Consider the following 23,229-nt stretch of genomic DNA (forward strand, 5'->3'; position numbering starts at 1 on the left):
ACCTGGTGCAATGCTCCTTCTCCTTATTCAGTCTACACACAATTTGAATGTTTAGTTTTACCTCTATTTCATCATTTTTTGGTTTAGATTATGGTTTCATTACTATTATCTGAATATTCAATGTTATCTCAGCCAATATTGAACTTACTTCTAACTACTGGTGTCAAAAATTCTAACATGACTTAATACCGAGGACTTAACTATCTGTATCATCATAGCCCTAAATACGTAACCCACTTCTCATATTCTGTCATATTCATAATTCATGTTACCAGAGGATTATGATAATGAGGCTTTAAATTATAAATATCTAGTAAAATTTCAGACTTGCTGATTTCTCGAAACCACAATGCAGATCGAGCAAGATGTTATGTTCAACATTTCAAGTAACATGAAGGTACCCATTTATAGATTGTAAACTATAAAACTGTAAGTAACAATGGCCCTATTGACTGAATTATGTTTCATATTTGAAGCAATAAAATATAGATGTTATCATTTTAAGGTAAAATTGAGCTTATAGATATGGTGTCCTGAAATAGTTGAGATAAGGTGTTAAAGGAAACCACATTAAAGTGCTGCTTGAATCTGCTACTCCAGCAATAGATAAAAAGATTTGATAATATTTTGATAATAAAATTTTCATTTTATCATCTTATTACCAATTAAAATCTTTATAATTGATATTTACCATATTTAACATTAATATAAGTAAATTCCTTAGAATAGATATTTACTATCTTTACCAATTACATAATTAAAATCTTTAGAATTGTGTATTTACCCCAATTTCTAACTAACATATTAACATGAACATTACTTCCTATACACAGTCAGAAGTTGTGATACACGGTGCTGTGGGAATGTCACCTAGGTACAGTGTATTGTATTAAATTCAAAACTCTAATGACACACAATAATGCATATTTTAATACACCTGCAGGCAGTGAAATTTAAAAGGAAGTGGCATGTATAAACCATTACCTGAGTTTAAACTACATAACAGCACATTATTATTATAATAGAATCAAGAAACAATCAACTTACCTTTATCAGCATCACAATATTAGATCATCCAGTGGAATCTTCATTAGATTATCCTCAGGGTCACGACGGCTCTCTAACGACCCCATGGAAAATATAACATGCGTCCTCATTCAGATCCTACCTCCAGGCATGGTAGTAGAAATGAGTTGATATGAAATCCTTTTTAAATGTCCCTGGTGTTACCGGGTAGCTGTTATACAGGACGTGTTAGAAGACATTACAATAAAACTTAGTATTGTTGATAAACCCGAGTGTGCAGTGTTGCGTTTCATTGGTTCTATTGTTACCCTTGGGTTGATCTGATTGGTTATCGGCACTGGACTGCAGACTAATGATCCATCTCGCTGACTATAAATAAACTCACCCCAGACGGACCAGGTATGTATACACACAGGTGCAAAAGGTGTTGACAGCCACTCGTTTACATTGCCGGGTACACGTGGAAAAAATCACAGGTTGGGATATTCAGCGGAGAAAACTTCAAATCATTAAGGGTGTATGTTACCTTACACCATCAAATAAATTACCCTTCTTTTCAAAAGAGTTCTACAATGGTCACTGAATCAGCTATAATGGTGATCCCTTATTCACTATAATTCTTGCCCAAGATCCTTATTCATATTTTGCTCTAATCCAGCAAAGATCAGAACCTTAAATCCACAAAGAAACATCCCATATAGCTTGACATCTCCGCCCTCACTTATCCATCCCTTTAAAATACTTCAGAAATTTACCAACATCACCAAACCCATCCCAGTTTTAAAAACATAATATTGAATGTGAGAATATGAGCAATAATTACTAAGAGAAATAGGACATTTAACTTGTCATGAATCATAAATCCAACACTTTCATTTAGATGTCCATGTAGATAAACATGAAATTTTGGATTTAAAACTATGCTTTTTCATGAGAGGTTAAAGTCGTACATTATTTTTGGAAGTTTCCCCGATCATCGAGAGCCAGATAATACCCCCTTCAGTGACTATATTGATCACACTGCAGCCTGACCCCAGATTACCTTGGTCTCTGTCTGCCCTAGACAGGTCGGTCTTACCATATTTGGAAGACGCCACAATCAAGTTCAAAGGTCATGGTTCAAATTTGTCTGAGATTATCTATTTACTTAGAAAGTTCAACTTCATTTATATTCATCATTTGAAGTCACTGTTATCAGAGCAAACGTAAGCACTCTCACAGTTGTACCTTTCACCACTACAAAAAACTATTACATCATAATATATGCCTTAATAGTACTATCATTAAATACTTTCACAAACCCTTTTCTATCTTAAGAAAAATACAATACTAAAGTACAAAGAATTCCTATGTTGAATACAATATAATATGTGAAAAACTGCAGAGTACCGGTAAGTGCAAAATTTCAATCAAGATTATTCACTATTAAATCAAATCTGTCCATAAAGAGCACCCAACAGAAAAAAAAAATTGTCACATGATAGTCTGGTTATCATTAAAAAGCTAGTGTATATATTATAGTTGCTAATGTTTCCATTGGCGTACTAGTTGTACAAATGTTAAAATTAATTGACCGAAATTTAGTATTTATACATTTAGTTATTAATGAATCTCATCCTGAAGACAAAAATTATTAGTTTCTTTACTCAAAGCATCACAGCAGTCTTTTTAACATTTTATCATATAATGAATCTATTTATTCTGAATTTCAACATCATAAATGACAACTCAAATCTAAAAATGATTTAGATGCCCAGCAAAAATGTACGAACCTTGTGATGTTCATGTAGCTGGCATAAACCATATACAATATCATATAGAATTGATTGGTCAGATGACGGACGTAAAGAATTAATTATGTATCTCTCGGATCCCTATGTAATGCTGCGTTTCAATTACCTGATCACCATCTGAGTGTACTTGATCGGCTAATGGGCCTCAGAGGTATTACCTGGTCAGGGTCTAACTGATGTTAGGACAGCTAGCGCGATTGATTGACGATGTAATAGGATTACGTCGGGATCCTCAATATGTCTGGTCAGACACGAGAAATACACATCAGGGAGTTATACAGGCATAAAAGTACTGTCAAAGGGGATTCCTGATACTTGATATTCAAGACAATTTATTTTCGCGAATTTTGCGTTCAAAGTTAATTCACAAAAGTCTAACTCTGCGAAATACTTTCTCCCATACTTCACAGGGATATCCCATGGTTGCTAGGGAAAAAATATCTCTATCTTACATAGGGGGGAGTTAGACAGCTCACATGCGGTAGACAATAACGTGACGTCATCAATACATTCGCCTTAACTACGGCGCGCATTGTAGATGACATCATCAATTTTGATGCATAACGACGTTCCTGCAATAATGGTGCGATGACAAAGCTAGAAACCAATTGGAATTTCATCTTTTTTTTTCTTTCTTCTAAGTATGAGAGAAAAAGAATCAAACATGGGTCAGTGAAGTGGACAGGGATATCTCAACCCTCGTGAAAGATTTTGGCTGTCAACCCTCGGCAAGCCTCAGGTTGACTGGCCAAAATCTTTCACTTGGGTTGAGATATCTCTGTCCACATCACCGACCTATGTAAGATTCTATTTATATACATCATCTATATTGATAGGATTTATCATTCAATTGTTAAATCCGTGAATAATTATCCTCGCGAATATGTTTTGAAAGAGAAATCGTGAAATTTCATAGCCATGAAAGGAAGTCGGTATACAGTATGCTATTGGTGAAGCCTACTCGAAGTATTGTCTACATTTGTAAAAACCTATTTTCAGCATTCTTCAGATCATGTTTTGAAACCCGGATCATTTCTGAAATCAGTAATCTCTAAATCAATCCTCTCAACACATCAGCACATATACCGTATTCGACCTAATAAGTGCCCAGGGTGCTTAAGAAATTGATAACAAGAGGCCCAGAGGGCCTGTATCACTCACCTGGTTTTGTAATGCCAAGTTATGTTCTGAAATACAGGTTCATTGTTTCTTTTCTGAAGGAATTTAATATTAACCTCTAAATCCCCTATTGGGCCCACCCCTCCTGCCCCCGGGGGGGTCAGAGCCAACATTTATAGAAGTTGTGGCCAAATTTGGTTACATTCCATGCAGAACTCTATGACTAGTAGCGATTTAAAGGATTTACCTCTATTTCCCCTATTGGGCCCCGCCCCTCCTGCCCCCCGGGACCAGAGCCAAAATTTATACAAACTCAGTTCTTATTCTCCCAAGGATATTTCTGGCCAAATTTGGTTACATTCCATGCAGAACACTATGACTAGTAGCGATTTAAAGGATTTACCTATATTTCCCCTATTGGGCCCCACCCCTCCAGCCCCCGGGGGGCCAGAGCCAAAATTTATACAAGTTATGTTCCCCTTCCCCAAGGATGTTTGTGGCCAAATTTGGTTACAATCCATGTAGAACTCTATGACTAGTAGCGATTTAAAGGATTTACCTCTATTTCCCCTATTGGGCCCCGCCCCTCCTGCCCCCGGGGGGTCAGAGCCAAAATTTATACAAGTTCTGTTCCCCTTCCCCCAAGGATGTTTGTGGCCAAATTTGGTTACAATCCATGTAGAACTCTATGACTAGTAGCGATTTAAAGGATTTACCTCTATTTCCCCTATTGGGCCCCCCCCCTCCTGCCCCCGCGGGATCAGAGCCAAAATTTTGTACAAGTTCTGTTCCCTTTCCCCCAAGGATGTTTGTGGCCAAATTTGGTTACATTCCATTCAGAACTCTAGGACAAGTAGCGATTTAAAGGATTTACCTCTATTTCCCCTATTGGGCCCCGCCCCTCCTGCCCCCTGGGGGATCAGAGCCAAAATTTATACAAGTTCTGTTCCTCTTCCCCCAAGGATGTTTGTGGCCAAATTTGGTTACAATCCATGTAGAACTCTATGACTAGTAGCGATTTAAAGGATTTACCTCTATTTCCCCTATTGGGCCCCGCCCCTCCTGCCCCCTGTGGGTCAGAGCCAAAATTTATACAAGTTCTGTTCCCCTTCCCCCAAGGATGTTTGTGGCCAAATTTGGTTACAATCCATTGGGCCCTGCCCCTCCTGCCCCTGGGGGATCAGAGCCAAAATTTATACAAGTTCTGTTCCCCTTCCCCCAAGGATGTTTGTGGCCAAATTTGGTTAAAATCCATGTAGAACTCTATGACTAGTAGCGATTTAAAGGATTTACCTCTATTTCCCCTATTGGGCCCCGCCCCTCCTGCCCCCGGGGGGTCAGAGCCAAAATTTATACAAGTTCTGTTCCCCTTCCCCCAAGGATGTTTGTGGCCAAATTTGGTTATAATTCATGTAGAACTCTATGACTAGTAGCGATTTAAAGGATTTACCTCTATTTCCCCTATTGGGCCCCGCCCCTCCTGCCCCCGCGGGACCAGAGCCAAAATTTGTACAAGTTCTGTTCCCCTTCCCCCAAGGATGTTTGTGGCCAAATTTGGTTACATTCCATTCAGAACTCTATGACTAGTAGCGATTTAAAGGATTTACCTCTATTTCCCCTATTGGGCCCCGCCCCTCCTGCCCCTGGGGGATCAGAGCCAAAATTTATACAAGTTCTGTTCCCCTTCCCCCAACGATGTTTGTGGCTAATTTTGGTTACAATCCATACAGAACTCTAGGATAAGTAGCGATTTAAAGGATTTACCTCTATTTCCCCTATTGGGCCACGCCCCTCCTGCCCCCGGGGGGTCAGAGCCAAAATTTATACAAGTTCTGTTCCCCTTCCCCCAAGGATGTTTGTGGCCAAATTTGGTTACAATCCATGCAGAACTCTAGGACAAGTAGCGATTTATAGGATTTACCTCTATTTCCCCTATTGGGCCCCGCCCCTTCTGCCACCGGGGGGTCAGAGCCAAAATTTATACAAGTTCTGTTCCCCCTTCCCCAAGGATGTTTGTGGCCAAATCTGGTTACATTCCATGCAGAACTCTATGACTAGTAGCGATTTAAAGGAAATGTTGACGGACAGACAGACGGACGGACGGACGGACGGACGCCGCGCCATGACTTAAGCTCACCTGGCCCTCCTTCGGGCCAGGTGAGCTAAAAATGAAAAGGTGCTAATAAGTCGAAATTATTGCAAATCTATACCGTTTTATGTAATTTTGGTCCTTATTTATGCATGGGCAATTGAAATTGACGCCTCAAAAAGAGGGAGGGGTGCTTGTAGGGACATGTGCGCTTATTGGGTTGAATACGGTTACTCTGTTTCTCAGTTTCCTTATATAGAAACACGTACCCTATGAAACCTTCAGTTCATGAGACAACATGCAGCAGGATGCCCAAAACAGGATGGGACAAACTTCCAGGATTACACTCATTAATGCATGTTGGAGGACTTAAAAAGTTAATTGAACATCATAATATATGTAACATGACTGAAATATGATGAGGTAAAGCTACCTTAAATTTTGTCAACATTACTTTAAAATTATGCATAGACTCTAATTTATGCATTCAATATAAATTTAAAAAATATACACATTTTATTTCAAGTTGATTTATTAACAAATCTCCAATTTTATATGTTTGGGTATCAAACTACACCAGATGTGTTATATCCTTGATTTACCTGACAGAGCAGTATTGATCTGTATTGGCAGACGGCGCAACTTGCACCTGTCGTCTGCTCCAGAATTAATGTGTTTGTATTGATACCACACAATAGCGCTCAGGTTTATCAAAATATGATCAGCACCAATCAAACAGGCTGTAACACTGGCGAGGAAATTTAATGTTAAACTGGTGGGTGTTCAATTCTATTTGCTGTATGAAGAAGAGTTTTTTTCACTTCTCGTTAACTCAGTACAGCACTTCCTGTCGGTGACCTGTTGCCGGGCAAATAAATGGTGACATCATAGCAAAACTTTACGAGGAAAAACCTAAATGATTGGAATAAGGAAAACACCTGATGAAATCAGCAATATTTGCGGAGAATCCAATTTTATTTTTTGTAGTCTCCTGTAAATTTAAGAATTCATTAGCATACTTAATCAGCCAGTGATTTAATTCCAGATGAAATGTTCTGACAAATTATTGATGCTTTAAATGCATATAATATCAGCACCTGACTACATATTAAATTAATTCCTACTACTGACAGCCTACACCTCCACTTCTGAAGGGCCTCAATAAGACATTTCACAACTAATTTATATATACCCTACTGCTGACAGCATTACAATATCATGATAAGTATAATATACTGGCAATTGTTTTCCAGAGTATGACCTGTATATATACAGTAAACTTGTCTATAGCCGAGCAAGCAATTAGCTGCACCGAACAACACCAGCTATATATATAGATCTGATATTACACATGTACTGTAGTAATTGACATGCCATTCTACTGTACAAAAGCCAATAAATGCAAAACCAGCACAGCCTTGGAATCAAAATATCTGTTTTTCCAGAAAACTAAAAACATAAATCCAAATGTGAACAGTAGATTTTGTCTTTCATTCATTTCAGTAAGCAGCAGTGATTTTTTTTTCATTCCATCAAATCAAACTTTTTTTTAAAATTATATGTGCTGTAAATTAATTATGCTTTGCCTTACAAACGCAAGTTACAAAACAGCAAAATGCAATGTAAAATTCTTGTTTTTCTTGTCTTATGTATGTCTAGATGGAAACTTACCTGCAAATATGGCACATATAACTTTAATGCTTAATAAAAAGTTAATGTTAATTGGAATTATATATACAGAGAATATATCTAATTTTTCAATTGTTTTGATTCTCCACATATACATTTTTTTTTTATCTAAATTTTTAATTAATTGAAGCTAAAGGCCCAATTATGATATATACAGAGATTCCATTTCACATTTACCATCACTACATTGTTTTCGAAATTTGGTTATATTCCCAGAAACCAAAATACAGCCCTGTATGATAACTCCTGCCCCCAGGGATCAGAGCCAAAATTTATACAAGTTCTGTTCCTCTTCCCCCAAGGATGTTTGTGGCCAAATTTGGTTACAATCCATGCAGAACTCTATGACTAGTAGCGATTTAAAGGATTTACCTTTATTTCCCCTATTGGTCCCCGCCCCTCCTGCCCCCGGGGATCAGAGCCAAAATTTATACAAGTTCTGTTCCCCCTCCCCCAAGGATGTTTGTGGCCAAATTTGGTTAGAATCCATGCAGAACTCTACGACTAGTAGCGATTTAAAGGATCTACCTCTATTTCCCCTATTGGGTCCGGCCCCTCCTGCACCCGGGGGACCAGAGCCAAAATTTATACAAGTTCTGTTCCCCTTCCACAAAGAATGTTTGTGGCCAAATTTGGTTACATTCCATTCAGAACTCTATGACTAGTAGCGATTTAAAGGATTTAATTCTATTTCCCCTATTGGGCCCCGCCCCCTCCTGCCCCTGTGGGGCCAGAGCCAAAATTTATACAAGTTCTGTTCCCCTTCCCCCAAGGATGTTTGGGCTAATTTTGGTTACAATCCATGTAGAACTCTATTGACTAGTAGCGATTTAAAGGATTTACCTCTATTTCCCCTATTGGGCCCCGCCCCTCCTGCCCCTGGGGATCAGAGCCAAAATTTATACAAGTTTCTGTTCCACTTCCCCCAAGGATGTTTGTGGCCAAATTTGGTTACAATCCATGCAGAACTCTAGGACAAGTAGCGATTTAAAGGATTTACCTCTATTTCCCCTATTGGGCCCCATCCCTCCTGCCCCCGGGAGGGTCAGAGCCAAAATTTATACAAGTTCTGTTCCCCTTCCCCCAAGAATGTTTGTGGCCAAATTTGGTTACATTCCATTCAGAACTCTATGACTAGTAGTGATTTAAAGGATTTAATTCTATTTCCCCTATTGGGCCCCGCCCCTCCTGCCCCCGTGGGGCCAGAGCCAAAATTTATACAAGTTCTGTTCCCCTTCCCCCAAGGATGTTTGTGGCCAAATTTGGTTACAATCCATGTAGAACTCTATGAGTAGTAGCGATTTAAAAGATTTACCTCTATTTCCCCTATTGGGCCCCGCCCCTCCTGCCCCTGGGGGATCAGAGCCAAAATTTATACAAGTTCTGTTCCTCTTCCCCCAAGGATGTTTGAGGCCAAATTTGGTTACAATCCATGCAGAACTCTAGGACAAGTAGCGATTTAAAGGATTTACCTCTATTTCCCCTATTGGGCCCCGCCCCTCCTGCCCCTGGGGGATCAGAGCCAAAATTTATACAAGTTCTGTTTCCCTTCCCCCAAGGATGTTTGTGGCCAAATTTGGTTACAATCCTTGTAGAACTCTATGACTAGTAGCGATTTAAAGGATTTTACCTCTATTTCCCCTATTGGGCCCCGCCCCTCCTGCCCCTGGGGCATCAGAGCCAAAATTTATACAAGTTCTGTTCCCCTTCCCCCAAGGATGTTTGTGGCCAAATTTGGTTACAATCCATGCAGAACTCTATGACTAGTAGCGATTTAAAGGATTTACCTCTATTTCCCCTATTGGGCCCCGCCCCTCCTGCCCCTGGGGGGTCAGAGCCAAAATTTATACAAGTTCTGTTCCCCCTCCCCCAAGGATGTTTGTGGCCAAATTTGGTTAGAATCCATGCAGAACTCTATGACTAGTAGCGATTTAAAGGAAATGTTGACGGACAGACGGACGACGGACGGACGGACGGACGGACGGACGGACGACGGACGACGGACGACGGACGCCGCGCCATGACATAAGCTCACCGGCCCTTCGGGCCAGGTGAGCTAAAAAATTGATTGGAAATGAATTAGTCAAACCTGCTCTTACGACCGCCTGTATATAACGACCGCCTGTCTATAACAACCGGTGTTTAGACTCCCCGTGCCTTTTTACTATATAATGGCACTGTGCATAACGACCACCTGTCTAATGTGGCTAACGACCGGTCGTTTTAGCCCCGTCAAAGTTGTATAACGACCAGTCGCTGAGACCGACTTTTCGAGTACCGAGTACAGTGTGTGTGTAGTAGCGTCCCTTTGACCTACTTCCGGTAATTAACTCCCTTTGTAAGCAAATGGCAGCCATTACTGAAGCCCAAGCTATGAATTGTTTATACAGTACTGTTTGGTTTATAACCTATCGGTCGTAACATTTGAGGTAACGGTTGCCAACTTAAGGATGGAAGTTTTAACGACCGTTTATGCCTATCAAAGACTGAAATTATGTTTGGTCGCGAACGCCATGTGCACGAAAAGATCACTCGTGAAGCGTGATTTTGAAGCCACAACTCGGATGATACGGTAGGCAAAATAAAACATGCCGATTTATTTAATGTGTTCCGTTATTAATTGTCGATATTTAGCATTGTTTTATTACTAAGAAATGGCCTGAACTTAAGCTATTTCAAATTAGGCCTATCAATGTACATTCTTCTTCTTTACGATTAGAGTCAGTCGGATTATCGCCCGATGTAACCCTGGTATTCTCGATCTGTTTATAAATAAAATACGGTTTCATTTCTTGGTAGAAATGTTACTGAAAGTTAATATGTGTACCTGCATTGTGATTTTAATAGTTTTGAAGCTGTATATTGTGAGAAAACGCCTCCAAATCGATCTTTCCTGTTCCGAGGTTAATCCATCAAAACTGGTAACAGGGCAACATTACATACGACTTGCCAGCAAGAATGTGTTGTAAAAAAATATTACACGCATACATTGTCTGAAAATAATGGTTCACAGATAATTTCAGGCCATGTGAAGTCAGTAATTAGGTGATGATTATGTTCATAGCTGAAAAAATCTACTATGTATCAAAACGAGTTGATTGTTATGATCGAAATTTCCGATTGCATTAAATTAAACGAACACAAATCACGGAAATATATTGACACAATTATTTCTTAAATAATGCATGGCAATACATATATAAACATCCAGTAGTAGGTCTGTTTTGTATTAATTCAATTCTGTTTTATTTACTGGCTCGTTGGTTGGCACGAAAGCCCCAACCTGTCTATAAAGGCAACCTGTCTATAGTGACCGTTTTTCTGTCTCACCTTCAGTGGTCATTATAGACGGGGTTTGACTGTATAGTGATAAGTTTTATCTGAAATAAAATCATTAAATTTGATACTGGTACAATAGAGTACCAGTAAGACTACAAGATTTACCTCCCTTTGTACTATTGGTATAATTTTATCTCATTGGAAAAGAAGCAGTCTACACTCTTATTTTTCTTCCATACTAAATGTACTTCTGTCTATGAAATTGATCATGAAATACAAAGTGATTGCTATTTTACAGTGATACCACATGTAATCAACTTCTTACATGTATCTTATCTTTTACTGGTGTCTATACAAAAACATAGAAGTTAATGGCATGGAGGAACGGAGGACATATGAAAAATCAAGAATAGTTATAGTACATGATCCTGTGGAGATGAAATATTATCAGAATACAAGTTGATATTGGATGAAAAGCATACCAGGATGTTGGATAAGGTTGTTAAGGAATATGTAGATATGTAGGACCATGTAGATATAAGACCATGTGGGAATGTAGGACCATGTGGGGATATAGGACCATGTAGAGATGTAGAACCATGTGGCTATAAGACCATGTGGGAATATATGACCATATAGAGATGTAGAACCATGTGGGGTGCAGGAAGATGTGGGGATGTAGGGAAATGTGGGGATGTAGGAAAATGTGGGGATAAAGGAAAATGTGGGGATAAAGGAAAATGAGGGGATAAAAGACTATGAGGGATGTAGGACTATGTTGGTACAACCATGTAGGATGTAGGAGCATGTGGGAATACACTGGGAATGTAGGATCATTTGGAGATGTAGGACTAGTATCATGTTTGGATATAGGACCACATGGGGATTCAGGACTTTTAAGTACCAAGTTGGGATGAAGGACCATGTGGAGATGTAGAATCGTGTTGGGGTACAGGACCATGTAGGAATGTAGAATCGTGTTGGGGTATAGGACCATGTAGGGATGTAGGACCATGTAGGGATGTAGGACCATGTAGGGATGTAGGACTATCTGGGGATGTAGGACTATCTGGGGATGTAGGACCATGTTGTGGTATAGGACAATGTGGTTATGGATGTAGGACCATGAGGGGATGTAGGACCATGAGGGGATGTAGGACCATGTGGGGAAGTAGGACCATGCGGGGATGTAGGACCATGTGGGGAAGCAGGACCATGCGGGGAAGTAGGACCATGTGGGGGTATAGGGCAAAGTAGGGGTTTAGGACCATGTTGGGATGTAGGACCATGTAGGGATATAGGACCATGTAGGGATGTAGGACCATTTTAGGATGTAGGACAATGCAGGAATATAGGACCTTGTAGGAATATAGGATCATACAGGGTTGTAGGACCATATGGGGATGTAGGACCATGTTGAGATATAGGACAATGTTGGGATCTTGGCCCATGTGGGGATGTAAGACCATGTAGGAATATAGGATTATACAGGGATCTAGGCCCATGTGGGGGAATAGGACAATGTTGGGATGAAGGACTATGTGGGCTATGTAGGACAATGTGGGGATATAGGACAATGTGGTGATCTAGGCTATGTGGGGAAATAGGACAATGTGGAGATGTAGGACAATGTGGGGATATCAGATCATGTCTGGATGTATGACCATGTGGAGAAATAGGATGATGTAGGGATGTAATATTATGTGAATATATAGGGCAAGGCGGGGATATAGGACCATGTGGAGGTATAGGATCATGGGGGTATAGAACCATGTGGGGATGTAAGACCATGTGTGATTATGGGACCATATGGGGGTATAGGACCATGTGGGAGTATAGGACCATATGGGGATGTAGGATTATGTGGAGGTATTGTACCATTTGGGGGTGTAGGGCTATATGGGGATATATAAATATAAATATAAACTTTATTTATTTTACATCGATTATGAAACAAGTTATACAACTTACGTAAATCACTCTCGATGGCCCTGATGTAAGCGTGCGAGGGATCTTAGTGTGGGAGGAAACCGGAGTGCCCGGAGAAAACCCACGTGATCGGGCAGGTGACCCCTAACCTTTTCACGTCCGTGCCGCGGATCGAACCCCGGCCGGCTAGGTGAAAGGCGAGTAGCTTAACCATTACACCACCCGATCACCCCAGGGCTATATGGGGATGTAGGACCATTTGGGGATGTAGGACCATGTGGAGATGTAGGACCATGTGGGGATGTAGGACCATCTGAGTATGTAGGAACATGTAGGGATCAAGACCCATATGGGGGAATAGGGCAAAGTGGGGATGTAGGATCATGTGGATATAGGACCATGTCTGGATAAAAGACCAAGTGGGAAAATAGGACAATGTGAGGATGTAAGACCATGTGGATATAGGATCATGTGGGGATGATGGACTATTTGGGGATGTAGGACCATGTGGGGATGTATAACCATTTGGGGATGTAGGATAATGTGGATATAGGACCAAGTCTGGATGAAGGACCAAGTGGGAAAATAGGACAATGTGAGGATGTAAGACCATTTGAGTATGTAGGACCATGTAGGGATGAAGGATAATGTGGGGATGTAGGACCATGTGGGGATGTAGTACCATTTGGGGATATAGGACCATGTGGAGATATAGGACCATGTGGAGATGTACGACCATGTGGAGATGTACGACCATGTGGAGATGTAGGACCATGTGGAGATGTAGGACCATGATGGGATGTAGGAAAATGTGGGGATGTAGAACCATGTTGGGATGTAGGACCATGTGGGAATGTAGTACGATTAGGGGATATAGGACATTGTTGGGAATGTATGACCATGTTGAGGTTTAGGACAATGTGGGGATGTAGGACCATTTTAGGATGTAGGACCATATTTGGAAGTAGCCAGGACCATGTGGGAATGTAGGACCATAAGGAATGTGGAACCAAATGGGGATAAACCTTCATATGGATACGTAGGAGAATGCTGGAATGTAAGACCAGGATATGGGTGACCTTAATTATTTTCCATACTTATGTTTAGCTGAGTATTAAAAACATCCCCAGATCACAATGACATATCTACAGTACTAATTCAGTAGGACAACAACATACAGACATATATATGATGTAAAGATGAGCTGATAATGATTACTGATGTACATAAGTACAGGTGTAAATGGTAGTGTGGGACTCTATAATGCTCTTCTTATTGGTAAATGTCAAAATATTACTGAAAGAAGGAAGTGATGTAATCAGCATCATGCAGAGTTATAGCCTATCTCATATTATCATCAGTATCATTATCATCATTATACATTCTCTCTAAACCTCTGTATTTCATGAAGCTGTTAAAACCCTACTCAATGTATCAATATATATACTTTAGCTGATGATGATCTAGATTGTATATATGTATATAATAATGCTACAGCTGCTGAGAGTGGAGAATTTTGATTGTTGTGAGATATACCGCCGATGGATGCTGAATGTATACAGAAACACACATTGTTATCAGATTGGTTACGTTACAGACATAAATCCTCCCATCCAATCGATACAGATTCACGTGTCCATTCACAGGTGACGCGCTTTGATGTTGTCTGACTCACGAAGGTGAGGTGAGCAGAAAATAAACAATTTACCTGTCAATGTATAAATAAAGGAAAACAAAAACATACCTTTGACTAGATTCATCTTGCACTCTTTCCCAGCCATCTATTATTGTGTTGTCAAAGTTATGATTTTCTTCTGATGTCAAGATCAATCGTTAAGAAAACAACATCAGTTGACAATACTCAGGGTTTCTTCATGATCCGTTACAAACATGCACATCCACACATTGACGAAAATAAATCGACAACCTGTTTTCGTTTTTTATCCCTAAACACCATGTTTACATGGATGTGTGCTCGTGTGCTGGCAAGAAGTGGCTCATCATCTTCTATTGTGATTCACATGTGTCGAGAAATGTCAGATAGGGACACCGTTTGTAGTCGAAATCGCCGGCGACCTTCACCAGAGCTACAAGCGTCAACGCACGCGGAATGTCTCGCGCGCTATACACATAGACGATTCCATTTAGGATAAAGGGTAACAGTTTGGTTTTCGATCAATAACATCTCATCGGGCTCTTAAATCACTTTAGTTAACGAGCATGACTGTTTGTTAAAGCTCTTATCTAATGTAATAAAAGAAAAAATATTAATTTTGTCTCATGCATATGGATTGATTAATCAATGCACGAATGCATTACATTTGTTTGATTCACATTAATCGGGATACATTATAGATTTTGCTTTCACTAATATGACAATTCCCAGATAAATACATATCTGAAAATAAATCATATGCAAATTCAGACACCGTCTTATCAAATTGATTAAATTGATCAAATCATAGATGTATTTCTGATAATAGATTTAAAATTTAGTTGAAGATACACAAGTGTAAACATTCGACTATGAATTTTGCAAACTACAATGTAGATATAGAATTTGTTTTACAAACTCCAGTTCAGTTCACAGTTCACTTATTACTTAAAATCAAATATTTATTTAAGGAAACCACGGGAATAACACCCGTGTGGCTACCACAGTCGAAGTCGCGAAATTAGCCCCTCCCGAAAATAACTGCATTCACGGTAACTACTTCTCAAGAACAGCCCCAAGTGATTTTAATTGCAATGCATGCACATATCTTATCTCCATTTTACATTCCTTGTTTATGTATGTACATGCATGTTTCTTCTCTTGTTGTGTCTGTATTTTATGTTCAGTGTCGAAGCCACAACAAAGTGTGTCTGTGTTCCTACAATACATTACGTATATATCCCATTAGAGAAGGTAAGGATGGAGATAGAGCTCCCGTACACGTGGTCACTGGAGACAGAGACTTGAGATAGTAATACATAACTAATTTATGGCTGATACGTGTGTGTATGCAGCTCAGCACACAGGTTGGTTATTAGTAACGCTCTTACCTGTATATATTTACACACAGGTATGATCAACACTATTCAAGACCTCCATTGGCATTGGAAATTTATTAAGACCTACGTTAATTTATTTATTCCATATCTTGATTATGAAACTATAGCTAAAGTTTCATTTTTTGAAATCGATACATTTTCTTACATACTAATATCATGATAAATGGAAGAGACACACAGGTATGATCAACATAATTAAAAACCTCCAGATATATTGATTATTTATTAGCACGTACGTTCATTTATTTAGTCTATATCTTAATTATGAAACTAGCTAAAGTTTCATTTTTGAAATCGATACATTTTCTTCAACACTAACATCACGATTATGGTAGAGCCTTCTATGTCTTTTTAGAATCGCAAATCCAATAGTTCCGGGGTTTTTTCACCACCCTTACGCTTTGCATTAATTGTAAATCTTTCATTTTTTGTCTTTCATTTCATCTTGTTATTACGCAGACTCAACATTCCGGCAGTAATTTAACGTTCATACACGTACATACAGTGGAAAGTCTCCAGGTCGAGGTCGATTCTGCCATTCCATTTCTTTTGTTTAACCATCTTTAATTAGACCACGTAAATTTGTCAAAAGCCATGCCAAACAAAACGATACTGGTACTGTTCTATAGGAGATACTTTCACGCGCTAAATATCGACTGAAAAATTTGCAATCTTTAGTTTTGATGAATTAAGCTGTGAAAATGCATACGAATGTATGAGCAAACATGTATGATGTTTCGTGAACATTTGCAACATCACAGAATTTATGGGCTGTAATAACTATTGTTTTTTATGCTTTTTGTACGTTTAGATGAAAACATATCTGAAGAAGTGACTTTATGATTATAAATATCATTGTAAAATGTTACATGAAATTGGAGATCACAACTAGTCTTCCTGTTTGTCCGTGTGTTATCATTGCACTACTCAGTCAAAATTCATTTTGAGCGTTATTTGACTTTGTAAAATTCAAATCTGTACATTGTAAGTATTTTGATTCTCAAAATGCTCGTTGAGGTAATGTATTATGATGAAATAAGTAGGGGTTATCTCCCTTCTTCCTATGCTGTTGTGGTACTTGGAAACTCGACCTGATTAAAAATACAGATCCTTATTATCACTATGTTGGATAAGAGGCCTCTATTGGACGGAGTGTTTATAAGTATCTGTATTTTAATCAGATTGTTAAAAACTGAAAATACTTATTATAAAAAAATGGAGAGTTGGTCAACAAAGCTCAGTGAAAACTCTAAAAACTATTATTTTGGATAAGAAAACATTAAATTTTGTACATATATCGAAAAAAAAAACAGTTCTAATGGAAATTTGATCAGTCGGTTTCATTGTGATATCCCAGAAAAGCCCATGGTGGTGAAATGCGTGTGAAATGTTCAAACTCGCTCGCTGTCCGCCATTACACATTGTCGTCGAACATCTTGTATGCCGAACCCTGTCCCCTGCTCGTACAGTAATGCAACTTTTGTCTGGAACTGTTCCAATTGCTCTGACAGTAGTTTGTTTACCTTATAAGGTGAATTGTCTTGCTTAAAAATCATTTTATCATTTCCTCAGTGGTTATGTAGTTCATTTGTTAACGTGTGTGACTTTAGCTCGGGTACGGGTACAGCGTTCATGTTGTACCCGCTTAATCGCGTTGATCAACGATTTGTAATTACAGCGGTATCAGTTAAAATACTAAACAATGACGTGGAATTTGTCAATATCTTATGTTATATGTTATATGTTTCATAAGAAATGCAGAACAATACATTTATGCCACATTTGCTTCTTGGTTATGTAAAAGAATTAGCCTGAGTGAATTGTCCCTTTAATCATTGTTTATTTCATATACATGCATGTACATATATTATATCTTTTAATTCAAGAACATCTTATCATCTAAACTACATCTATAACACGGTAACATTGTTACCGCCACAAACTTTTACTCTCTACGTGTACTGAAGCTGTACGCTGTTTCGTTTTTACACTGTGGATAAACATGACATCAGGGATACTACAGGGGCCTTCCCTACAACAAAAACTGCAGGGACAACTTAAAATGGAGTCATGGGGCAAGTAGGACGACTTAGATTATCACTCTCGGTATTGCTATTTTTATACACATCAACGAATAACCGCACCATTCCAAAAGATGAAGGTGAATAACCTCGAGTCGATGGTATTGTAACTTGGTGTGAATTAAAAAAAAAAAGAAACAAATTGATTTAAAAGGCGTTTATGACGAAGCCGGAAACGTTTTCAGTTACAAAACGCCTGGTCCGATCTGAATTAATTGATTTGAATAATTATTCAATCGATTTCGATTTTGTAAAGCGATTTTGTTATTAAAATCTAGATAATTGTAGAACCTTAAGTTGTGATTGTGGGTGAGTGAAATGCCCACGGTTTAAGTAGATTAGATATTCTCTTCAGAGTCCTTCCTATCTTTTCCCTGTCATAGTCTTCCCCAATTTCATATATCATATATGCGTTTTGTATTTTATATAACACTAATTAATACTAGTAAATGTGTGGGTTAGGGTAAAATCGCGCGAGGGGGTGATCATGTTAGGATCGGGAATGTTAAAGTGAACAGTCGGGCAAGGATGGCTAAAGTCGGTAAAAATGGTGTGAATGTATCCAGTATAATTTCTTATGAAATGGAAAAATAAAATCTCTCGTCAAAATCTGTCTGCGTACGAAGAAATTAATTTAAAGTATGGAAATTCTAAAACGTCCTCCCGGCTCACTATGTCCGTGATTACATTTCCACACAGCCTCGCTTTCAATGCTTTCAACTTTTCTTTACTTTAATGGTCAGAACTGGGGAAACTAAGCAGAACTTGACCGTCGTATTAATATGTGAGAACTTTTGGAAGGCCAATGAACGCATTTAGACTGGTTTTCTTTGCCCTACTATTCACTTTAACTAAAGTGATATCAAAATGTCACGACCATCCCACTGCTACTATCAGTGAGAGTCTTTTTAAAAAGTCTATCAATGCATGCTTTAATTGATCTCTAATGGCATTTTGTCACACAATCCGTTTGTTTACATTGAGTCCTCGTGACCGTAAACCTCGGTTCATATGGGGACACATTATCTGATAATGATTTTATTCCGTAAATAATTATCCATGACAAAAGTTGACACATGCAATTTTTATCAGCGTATTTTATTGCCCGCCTACTGTATCCTAATTGGATTGAGTTTAATGCAGTTTGACACAGCATTGTCCAATACATAAACCAATAATCAGGTTTAAAAATCCAATTAGCAAGAAACAAGCCTTTCTATCTGATTTTAATGAATGCTAATGTATGTTAAGTGTGTTTGTGTGAGTGTAATTGCCTTTTCTGGAGTATATAGTATTTTTCAATGAGCTATCATGCGTTTTGTGTATTTTCCAAAAGCACCCAATTGCAACACCACTTCAGGAAATCACTGTTACTTGAAAAGTTTGTGCCAAAATGGAAACGCAATTGCGAGGCGAGGAATTACCACAAAAAGTATCATACAATGCGTTTAGTATACTTACACTTATATATCGCATTTTCAGTGTTTTATTTCATCGAAAGAAACATATGAAATGTACGACTTTTGATAACTCTATACAATAGGATCTTCAAGTAGTTTTGCTTCTGAATTATCAAGCATCCTCGCTATAAGATATAACGAATCACGGGTCAAAATAGGAAATATGAAAATATAAACACAAATGTCAAAAAGTTGACGAGGCGTGCTTTGAAATGTTTATAGTTAAACATCTCAGCATGCTTCAACTTCATGGTGGTATAGAACTGTTACACATTAATGTCTAAATTATCATTTCAGGCCAAATTAGAAATTTTTAAGTTGACGATAAAATGCAGGATAGTTTGAAACGTTATACGAACATTTTTGATGAAACCATAATTTTTTTTTTTTATTATTTGGAGATAAAATTACGATAAGTCACCATGATTGTTGAATGTGTTTGATATTGTTAAATTTATGTTAATTTGTAAACTAGGTTCTCATCATTTTACGAGCCGATAAACATCCTTAAAATGTACTTTTATCATCGGTTAATTTAGAGGACGATACAAAGTTCAAGGATGTAAATATTCCATGTTCATTTCAACTTCTCGGTATATCTTAGATATTAAGTAAAAAAAAATAAAATGCAACTACCTTTCCAAAACAAAAACAATAAATACAGGACGGCCTTCCATTCATGCAGTGTTAAGCATGTATGGTGTTTTGGAAGACTGCGGTATATTCGTGTTATGTCGTCTTGTATAATGGAACTCTTGCCCTTTTTATAGTGCCATATGGATGTATGTTTCAACATAAATTTCTCCGTATATTTTTAGGAGCACCCGCCTATATGACGGTACATCGAAGTCAGATACACTCCACAAGGGATTACTCACTGAAGCATAACGCCGAAGACACCAAGCAACACACCCCTCCCGGTCACATTATTATATACTGACAACGGGCGAACCAGTCGTCCCACTCCCTAAATGCTGAGTGCTAAACAGGAGCAGACACTACCACTTTTATAGACTATGATGTGTCTCGGCCAGGGGACAGGATCCGGAACCTACCTCACACGGACGAGCGCTCAACAGAAGGCCAAAAGTGGGTCGGTGTCAAGGGAGACGTTAGGAAGGACAAAGTAAGTAAGAAAGAAGGGAATAGATAATCCTTGTTAGTCGCCTTATACATGCAATAATCTATATCGACAGCCTAAGACGATTGGGGGCAGGTTACAACAGCAAACAAATGTATTTCCCTGCGTAGTCTATGTTAACAGTAAAGAATCAACTAAAGTTTGGCGGGAACCTGCGTTATCAAAACATTTTATCTATTCATCTATTTTTGTTCAGAAGGCGATCTTAAGTATTAAGTTTTGCAACTCATAGAATTATCAATCTAGATTAATATTCTAATTTCAAACACCGAAAGCCATTTTAGAAAGGTAGGTGAACATTTTAGATACTATTATTCTTCGGAAAATCAATAAAAAAAATAACACATTTCTGAATTGCCGAAGGTTGCTGTTTTTGTCACATTTTACTTTTATATAAAAAAAAGAAAATTGACATAATCTCAAGCAACACCTGCAAGAAGTATGATATAATTGTACTGTTATAATTGTCCCTGTTGTTGCATCGTATGTGTAAAAGGCGACTCAATCTTGGACCTTAATTATCGTGACTATCTAGATTAAAATATATGCTATTAAGATAAGGTTTGTTTCTCTGAAATACTTCAATGAGATACACTCTTACACTGTACACGAAATACTGATAAATCATAATAGGAAGAAGAGAAAACATGATCTCCTAAATTTAGTCGCCTTTTACGATTTTCTAATGCTCTACCTACAGGGTACTGAAATTATGTCAGAAAAACAAACTTAAAGAAAAACTTCATAAATGTCATTTTGATTTTAATTTGGATTTCCAAATTGTTGTAAAAAATACACAAACAGATGCAGAGTACAGTTGTTTCTCCCTTCTAGAACTCGACATTGATATTATAGATTGAAAGGACAGAGAACTGAGACCAAAGCATTCAACTAATTGTATTGTGCTCAACATTGTAACAGTAAATAACCTTAAATGAATGGAGATCTTGTACATTGTGTTTTAACAAACGTGCATTGGCAAATATGGAAAAGTATTTATTTTTTTGTCTTTAACTCTGTAGTTGTCAGAAAAAATAAAAAGTAAACTCATGACACATCCCCCAATGTTGTTACGTTTTAATAGTTACTTACTTTGACTTATACTCATCTTTAATAGTCCAGGGAGGGACTATGTGGATAAAATGACATTGACAGTAGCCCGTGGACTATCGATGGAAATATGGCTATATAGGGATTGGATTTCGTTTTTATGTTAACCATGCTTGTATGGAGCAATTCCTCTAAGAATATATTCTATGGGGCGCTAACGCGCCCCATATTGAATATATTCTTAGAGGAATTGCTCCATACAAGCATGGTTAACATAAAAACGAAATCCAATCCCTATATTTACACTCACACGACTTTTTATTTATATTTTATACAATAAAATCGTCATTTGAAAGTGACGTAATTATTCAATAAAAGTCGGTCAAAAGTGGGAGGAGCTTACTCAATTGAACAGCGAATGATGACGCTTCACGTAAGGTAGAATTATTCATCCGCGACGACAAAAAAGTTCAATATTTTAGTGTAAAATAAACATGACAAACAAAGTAAATTTCAGAGATTATTTTATTATTCAGATCAGAACTTTAAATATATATTCAATTTTGCTAAAAGTTAATATATAGCGTAATAACATAAAGAATTTGTACACGGCCACATGTGTGAACTCGGTGACCGTTATTGTGCAGCGAGGCGAAGCTGACGCACGCTTACACACTTTAGTTTGCCGAAGTTGTCAAAACACCGATTTTCAAGTAGCTCAATGTGTTTGAGATGTCGTCTGACTTGACGGTATTACATCCTTGGGAGCCATGTGATTATATAATCTACGCTTAGATCCATATCGCCATCGATAGATGAAACAAATTCACTTTAAGTGTTCGATGGATACAATGTGTTTGTGGTGACGCGGAACTGTCAACACGTGGATTATTAGCGGTGCATGTTTTATAATACACATGATTAAATACTCAAAGAACAAAGACAAGAGGATATGTTTATAACTGAACTCTATCAGAGGGTCTCACACCCGTCCACCCCAAAGGCTCGATCGTAGGACGAACATAGGCACAGAGGTAATGTTTACATTTGACACCCATCATTTTTAACAAAAATGAAAGCACGTCGCCCCGGTCGGGATATTTTTCCGTTTCTTTATACAATTGTTAATTTAAAAATTGTTTGAATCATATATAAATATAAAACATGTATATATTGTTTACATTTTTCCAAAATTCTATGAAAAACAACAATATACACGTAATGTTGCGTCAAAATGTAAACAAAGCCATGTGTTTCTTTTTAAAAAAAAAGTAGTCCTTTTACGTTGCACAGAACATTTCCTTACGCAAGTTCAAAGTTCAATGTTACCATGCAGTTATGGTAAACAAAATCGGCTAGTATTAGCGTATAGTGACCAAGCCTAGCAAGTGTAAATATAATGTGATGGTAAAAGGATATGAAATGAAACCCGCTTCGCTGTCGGACCTAACTTTTTCTTGTTTTTCTCCCAGAACTTACCTGCAACTATATTTTGCTTCCATGTTCTTTGTTTAATCGA

At 38.1% G+C, this 23,229-nt stretch overlaps 1 protein-coding gene across 4 annotated transcripts in view; it reads right to left on the reverse strand.

Annotated features, from left to right (window-relative positions):
• LOC138320803 (kazrin-like) overlaps window positions 1–15,025 on the reverse strand; it is an 85,244-nt gene extending 70,219 nt beyond the window's left edge. For 2 of the 4 annotated variants that reach the window (XM_069264043.1, XM_069264034.1), the window contains exon 1: window positions 14,669–15,025. In XM_069264043.1, coding sequence (XP_069120144.1) covers window positions 14,669–14,705 — 37 coding nt within the window. In that variant the 5' untranslated portion in view covers window positions 14,706–15,025. Of the gene's footprint in view, window positions 1–1,047; window positions 1,425–14,668 lie in introns of those variants that run through there. The other 2 variants (XM_069264061.1, XM_069264024.1) reach the window with 2 other exon arrangements.
• Between the last annotated feature and the right edge of the window lie 8,204 nt (window positions 15,026–23,229).

Source organism: Argopecten irradians, chromosome 1, assembly GCF_041381155.1.
Source record: "Argopecten irradians isolate NY chromosome 1, Ai_NY, whole genome shotgun sequence".
Classification (NCBI taxonomy): Eukaryota; Metazoa; Mollusca; class Bivalvia; order Pectinida; family Pectinidae; genus Argopecten; species Argopecten irradians.